Here is a 7,132-nt window from a genome sequence, read left to right as displayed (position 1 = left end):
TGTGTCCTAAAATACCCTTTAGGCCTCCTTCTTCCTTTTTCTACACATCCTTGAATCTAATTCAGCCTTCCCCAGGTACCCCATTCTCAGCGGTGTCTCCCTATCTGGAGAACTTGAAACCTGCCCCGCTCCAGCTCCTGCCATCCCTGGTGCTGATTCTGGGAGGGTAGGGTGGGGGTCCCCACATCGGCATGGAACCCCATGGGAAATGTGCCTGTCGTCCACTATTGGTCCAGCTGCTACCACCACCCACTTCTGCCTCGCTGAGCCCTGACATCCATCAGCACGGATGTCTGTGAGTGAGGTGCTCCATGTATTGCCTCCTAATCGATTCGCTGAAGCATGAGTGTGTGTGAACAAGGAAGATGACCAGACATTGTATCTAGAACATCCAAAAAAAAAAAAATCAACCACCTGAAAATCAAGGTGAAATTTCATAAAATGTAATATGGATATTATCTCTCTCTTGATGTCCTGGAAAAGCTATGATAGAAGAGTCAAAAGACCTAAAAAGGACTGCCAATCACTATGTGACTTTGGATGGGTCAGTGCCTATTCAGCCACCGTGGTGAAATCTCGTCTGCACATTGGTAGTGACGTCAGTGAGAACTCAGTTAAAGGTGTGCGTGAAGTTGAGAGTAAGAGCAGTTCCTTAGTTGATGCAGGTGGCTCTGGAGAATTTAATAAAACTCTAGGCAATGGGGCATCAGTAAAGCTCCCACAAACTCACAGAGCCGTTTGTGTGTGTGTGATGAGCCTGTGAATATTCTCTATAAACTGTAGAGTGCTCATAAAAAGAAAAGCTTTGTATGGTACAAGATGTTTGCAGCATGATTGCCTGTCAGGTCATAACCCCATGTGGTCTATCTGCTCCAACATGGTAGCAAAGCAGTGTGATCTGTTTTCTAAACAGAAGACTCAGTCCATCTCCTGAGACTCAGGCCAGAGCCTAGAATGCAGACCTCAAGCCCCAAAGCAAGGATGGAGCAGAGAGGGAGGCAAGACAGGAGTGAGAACCATGTGGATAGGTCGTCTGCCCAAAGCTGAGTGGGGCCTCTAAAGCAGAGGCCTTCAAGTTCACTGTCCAGCTCTGAGGATGCTACTGACAGCACCGCCCACCCCTGCATCCTGCCACATGCCCAGCAATAAGCTTGGCACACCCTGTTCCCCACTAAGCCCAGAACTCTTCATTTTTATTGACACCAACACGGGTAGCTACCACATTGGGGCACTGTACATGCAATATCCCACCAGAGCCTCTCAACAGATCCATTTCACTCTGAGATCCTAGAGAAGTCACAGGATGTGACTGGGCACACGCTGCAGGGCAGTACAGCCAGGAGCAGTGCACGGGGCTTTCTGTACATCTCCCGACATTTTTGCCATACCTCTGGCTTGTCCAGCAAGAGGGTTTGTGTTTAGCACCAAAGACCTGGTGACACAGGCACAGCCAGTTCTTCTCATGGACATCTCAGCCTCAAGTAAGAGCTCAGAAGCAGAGTCAGTGTTGCTGGGTAATGACCAGGTCTCTGACAAACTGTGTGACCTGGAGCAGGTCACTGCCCTCTATAGGTCTGTATTCTCAATTGAAGAATGAGGCAGGGGACAAAGGGACAGCATGGGACCCTCAGACTTCTCACAGACCATGCTACTCCGATCCGCAGGATGTCCAGGGCCTGGCCTGCTCGGGCCCACACCAGACCCCCACAGCTTAGCCTGTAGAATCCAGGCACTCTGTTCCATCTCAAGGTCTGCCTGTCCCCTCCCCACACTCCGTATCTGAGCACCTGCACCCCACTGTCCCCACCACCCTTCCCTCCCCATGCCACGTGTGCCCTCTGCCTTCACCTCCCAGCTCCTCCTCGTTCCCTTTCCTGGTGTGGTTGACTCAGCCTGGCCTCCTGGAGTTTGGTCCTTTCTGGTTGGTCCTAGCACTTCCCTCTCCTGAACTGTCCCCAGCGTGGGGCAGCAGGATGGTAGGATCTGGGCAAGGCGGGAGAACTGGAAAAGAAGTGAGGAAGTCTCACCCGATCCAGGCAGAGCTTCCAAGAGAACTGGTCTGGGAGCCTTTGCCTTTCCCCAGACTGCCCTCAAGGGCATGCCAATGGGCAGAGCCGAGCAGGGAGCTGTGGCCAGCACCTGTCCACATGGGATCAGTGCCTGTTCTCGTGGACCAGGCCTGAGGATCCCTGTTATCAAGTATTTTGAATCACTGTCACTTCCAACCCCTCAGAGCCAGAGTAGACAGATCTGAAACCACACCCCACAACTTTCCTGCAATCCCTGCTCGAACACCCCTGCTATCCAACCACAGGAGAATCAACAGAAGCAGCCAGGGTCAAGTGTGCTGAGCAAGAGACCACACTTTATTAGGGATGCTTCCAGGGGAACCTGGTTACACATGATACCAAAAGCACAGTTAAGACCAGACGCACGACACAAGAAGAATTTTGGTAGAAAAGCCTGCTAAGCGGAGTAGCCCCCCATCTAGGGGACTGAGGGGTCATTTAGCAGCCAGGAGCCAGAGGGGGCTTCCTGGGGGGCCGAGCCTGATCACAGCGGGCGGGGCAGCATATGCTCCCTGGAGGAGATGACTTTCCCATCCCTTATCTCCTCGGTGATGGTGCGGATCTGGGTGCTGATCTGAGGACCCGCCGGGGTGCAGGGTATGGTTGGGGCGCAGGGGACACAAGGAACTCTCATGGCAGGCTTGCAATCCGTGGCACAAGGGTGAGGAGGAAGCCTGTGGAAATAACGTCATGCAGGGTTCACTTGATATTGGGGCTTTGGGCTGAGAATGATGTGAAACAAATTTAGGGGATCAAGTGAGATGGGTGGGTAATAACAAAGATAGGTCTCAGACTATTTCAGTGCCTCTGAAATCCCTAAGCGTGGAAAGATAAAACTGCAGGAAAGACTAGAAATTCCCAAGCAAAAACAATGGTTCGAGAAGCAGGGTGAGTGCTGGGTTGGTGCATCCTCTGGGCATTACCAAAGCCCAGGGCAAGAAGGACCCTCCAGTGGATTTGGTTCCATCCCCTTCATCTTTGCAACAACCACTTCAGGGTCTGATGCCTCCCACTTGGCCCTTTCCCCACCCCAGCCCTTGGGACCCATGGGCCACTCACTTGCAGTCTTCTCCCTCCAGCAGGCCCCGGTAGGTGTTGATCTCACACTCCAGCCGAGCCTTGACATCCAGCAGCACCTTGTACTCCTGGTTCTGCCGCTCCAGGTCACAGCGGATGTCGGCCAGCTGGGACTCCACATTGGTGATCATACACTGCATCTGGCCCAGCTGTGAACTGTAGCGGGCCTCTGTCTCCGCCAGGGTGGATTCCAAGGAATTTCGCTGCATCGGGAAAGAGGAAGAGCTACCAAGGGGAAGGTATCCCACCCAGACACCCACAGCCCTGGGGTATCTGCACATGGTTTGTGATCAGGCCCCAGGATAGCCCACATGCTGAGGCTGGTGGGCCAGGGAGCCTGCCATGAACTGTGACGTCACTCAGGCAGATGCCACCCACCATGCTATACTGGGCCTGCAGCTCAATCTCCAGGGCGTTGACCGTGCGTCTCAGCTCAATGATCTCGGTCTGACAGGTCTGAAGCTGCTCTGAGCTGGACACCACCTGCTGGTTCAGCTCCTCAGTCTGCAACACACGAGAAGATGCAGGCATGGTCAGAGGAGGTAAAGCTAATTTAAAGAGGGCCCACACCCCAGGAGCTGCCCCAGGCGCACCTGGGTGTTGAACCAGGCCTCTACATCTCTGTGGTTATTCTCCACCAGGGCCTCATATTGGCATCTCATATCATCCAGTATCTTGTTGAGATCCACAGGTGGGGCGGCATCCACCTCCACATTCAGTCGGTCCCCAAGTTGGCAACGGAGTGCATTGACTTCCTGCAGAGAGAAAGCAAGACGTCTCAGGCCGTAAGAAGGATGCTGGCTTAGCGATTCAACTGACCTCCCCTCTCTGCCAGCTGTGTAGCATTGGACAGGATGCTTAACTGGGTCTCCCTGTGGACATACACCTACTTCCTCCTGGGGATTTGGGAGATTTAGGTGAGATGGTATAAACGCCAGGCAAATAGAATTGTCATCAGGCACCATAACCTAATTGGAGATTAGTGTCATGGGCAGAGTAAGGACTTTGTGACTTAACCTCTTTGTGCCTCAGTCTTCTCACATGTAAAGTGGAGCTTGTATTGCTGAGTCACTCTTGGGATTACTATGAGGATGATGTGTTAGTGTTTCATCTAGTTTCTGACACACAATAAGCTCAAGGGCTGGCAGAGATTCCCTCAGCTGGATGGGACACTTTGGGGATCAGGTGGCACCAGCCTCACCTCCTCGTGGTTCTTCTTGAGGCAGAGCAGCTCTTCCTTCAGGGACTCCACCTGAATCTCCAGGTCAGCCTTGCACAGGGTCAGCTCGTCCAGGAGCCTGCGCAGGCCATTGATGTCAGCCTCCACCAGCTGCCGCAGGGACAGCTCGGTCTCGTACCTGCAGACATAACCCTGCTGAGCATGCTGCAAGGGAAGTCACACATAGGCAGGGGATCATGCCCTGCTGCCCAGCTGCAGTGACTGATTTGGGGTCAGTAGCATGGTGGTCCTTTGCCTCAGGAGATATTAGTGCCACCTTTTCCCATTTTCTACTCCAGCTGGTGTTATTCCACCCTACAAGTTCCCAAAAGCAGGGGACAGAGATGAGGCGGCAGCAGCAGAGCAAACCTCCCCTGGTCAAGCCACTCACTTGGTCCGGAAGTCATCAGCAGCCAGCTTGGCATTGTCGATCTGCATGACTAGCTGGGCATTCTCCGCCTTGGTCAGCAGGATCTGGGGAACAGAAGGCTTCCCATGAACTGGGGAAGGCCCAGCAGTGGGGAGGCAGGTAACCTGGCTCACAGAGGCCATGCCTCTAAGTATGGGCAGCACCTCATGCTTCCTGAGCCCGGACACCAGGCATGAAGGAACCATTGGCCCCAGGAGGGGCATTATAAGGACATCAGTCCTGGCATCTATAGCCTCTTGGTGGCACAGTGTGATATACCAGGGTGAGGCAGACTTGAGTTCAAGTTCTGTATCCAACATGCTCAGGCTGTATGATGCTGGGCAAGTTACTAAACCCTTCAAAATTCAACCTCCTTATCTATTCAATGAGTCAAGTAATACTCATCTCTCCAAGATCAGGAATAAATAAATCAGCGGATATGAAATTGTCAGGCACAGTTCTATACCCAGTAGGGGCTCAGTACGTGTTCCTTCTCTCCCTGTAACTGAGCCACTGAGGAATGGCTGGCAACAGGGTACAAACCAGAGACCTGTGGAGAATCCTGGGTCCTCCAGGAAACCAGGGTCCTAGAGAGAAAAGCTTGTCTGTCTTTCCAGGAAAATTCCCTGTTTATTCCCTAAGCGACAGTCCCACCTGGGAAGGTCTTGGAATGAGACAGGACCCTCCCAGCAGCAGGGCTGCTCAGCTGGAGGGAGATCAGGTCCCCAGTACCTTCTGCTGGAGATCCTCAATGGTCTTGAAGTAGGACTGGTAGTCCGGGCAGATGTACGGGATCTGACACTCGTACCACTCACGGATGCGGCTCTCCAGCTCCGCGTTCTCCCTCTCCAGCTGGCGCACTTTCTCCAGGTAGTTGGCCAGGCGGTCGTTCAGGAACTGCATGGTCTCCTTCTCGCTGCCGTTGAAGGAGCCCTCACAGAACCAGCCCCCGGTCCCAGCAAAGCCAGAGGACAGGTAGGAGCCAGGCAAACAGCTCCCCAGGCCAGGGAGGCCCATTCTGAATGAAGAGATGGATCCCGAAGCACCAGCAAGACCGGGGACCCGGCAGGACCCCAGGGAGCGGATGGAGGACACCCGAGAAAGGCCACCTGCTGTGCCACAGAGGCCCTTCACAGACCCAGAGGAAAAGGTCGGGTTGCAGATCTGGGCGGCCATTGGTGCCAGCAGAGAAAGGTTGCAGTTTAGCGCTGAGCTCGGGTTCTGGACTCCCGAGGCCTGTCTGGCTGTTTATATACACTCTCTATGGGGTGTTGGCATGTTACACTTCTTTTGCTCTTGGGAAAGCCTTTTCCTAACCCAGAAAGCTAATTGCATTAGAATGTGATTTTCACGACCCATCCAGAATTCCTTGCCTTGTAAAAAAAAAAAAATTGTTCATTTGGTTTGCTAAGTCAGGACTCTCCTCTGTTGTCATTTCCTAGCCGACTGAATTTTATTGCCTCTTCAAAGAGTCATTGCACCAGATCCCATAAACTGGGAGTGGCCTCAGACATGACATTGGAGACCTGACTTCCCTATCTGCCTTCCCCTGAGGAGTCCCATATGTCACCACTCATGCTCCCGCCCTGCTCATCTGGGTCTGGGCCACCAGGAATGAAAAGGGAGGGAAGGGACTAAAATCCATGGCACCCCCCGTCATATGCAAGCTCAGAGCTCCTTCTTTATACCTCATCACAATCCTGGGGGGCGGCTGATGTTTTCTTCATTTTACCAGTGTGGAAACCAAGGCTCACAAATGTTTAAAAAAGCTTGCTCAGGGGGAGTCGGGATGTGAGTGGCAGAGCTTGGATCTGAAACCAAGACTCCTGACACCCAATCCTGTGCCCCATCCCCTACTGCCCCACAACTCAGATCCAGTCTGGATACACAGAATTTAGAGACTGAGGTTCAAATCCTGGCTCCATTTGATTATTTGCCCTGTGACAGCGGGTATGCCACTTCTCTGGGATCCTTAATGTCCTCATAAGAATAATAGAGATCACTGTCCTGTCTGCCCACTTCACATAAATGCAAGGAGGATCAAACAACACAGAAGTAAAAGTATTTCAATGAGCATGAAGTTTCCTCAAAGACTAGGAATGGAACTTCCATGGGATCTGGCTATACCTCTCCTCAGTACTTATCCCAAAGAATTAAAATCAGCATACTGCAGTCACATAGGCATACCCCTGTTTATAGTAGCCCAATTCACAATAGCCAAGATATTAAACCAGCCTAAATGTCCATCAACCTATGAAGGATAAAGGAAATGTGGTCTATATTTACAATGGAGTCTTTTTCTGCCATAAAGAATAATGAAATTATGTCATTTGCTGGGAAATGAATGGAACTTGAGAG

At 52.2% G+C, this 7,132-nt stretch overlaps 1 protein-coding gene across 1 annotated transcript; it reads right to left on the bottom strand.

The window, feature by feature from the left end:
- Positions 1 to 2,353: 2,353 nt before the first annotated feature.
- Positions 2,354 to 6,871, bottom strand: LOC124091573 (keratin, type I cuticular Ha6). Its single transcript, XM_046442645.2, has 7 exons — positions 5,507 to 6,871; positions 4,757 to 4,839; positions 4,348 to 4,504; positions 3,740 to 3,901; positions 3,525 to 3,650; positions 3,129 to 3,349; positions 2,354 to 2,743 (listed from the first exon to the last, which is right to left on the bottom strand). Exons 1-7 carry the CDS (start codon positions 5,948 to 5,950, stop codon positions 2,554 to 2,556), a joined length of 1,383 nt encoding a protein of 460 aa, XP_046298601.1. The 5' UTR covers positions 5,951 to 6,871; the 3' UTR covers positions 2,354 to 2,553.
- Between the last annotated feature and the right edge of the window lie 261 nt (positions 6,872 to 7,132).

The sequence above is a fragment of the Marmota monax genome, unplaced genomic scaffold (assembly GCF_021218885.2).
Source record: "Marmota monax isolate L192 unplaced genomic scaffold, Marmota_monax_Labrador192_F-V1.1 WCK01_AAM20220418_F8-fsc00205, whole genome shotgun sequence".
Lineage (NCBI taxonomy): Eukaryota > Metazoa > Chordata > Mammalia > Rodentia > Sciuridae > Marmota > Marmota monax.
Note: the sequence above shows the minus strand (reverse complement) of the source record. Positions and strands in the feature narration are given on the sequence as shown.

Excerpts from the sequence above, each read along its gene's own strand:
- LOC124091573 (XM_046442645.2), bottom strand. The coding sequence starts at position 5,950 with ATGGCCGCCCAGATCTGCAACCCGACCTTTTCCTCTGGGTCTGTGAAG. Across the intron at positions 3,902-4,347 it reads TCAAGAAGAACCACGAGGAG|GAAGTCAATGCACTCCGTTG; the intron begins GTGAGGCTGGTG and ends TTCTCTCTGCAG. Across the intron at positions 3,350-3,524 it reads TGCAGGCCCAGTATAGCATG|CGAAATTCCTTGGAATCCAC; the intron begins GTGGGTGGCATC and ends TTCCCGATGCAG.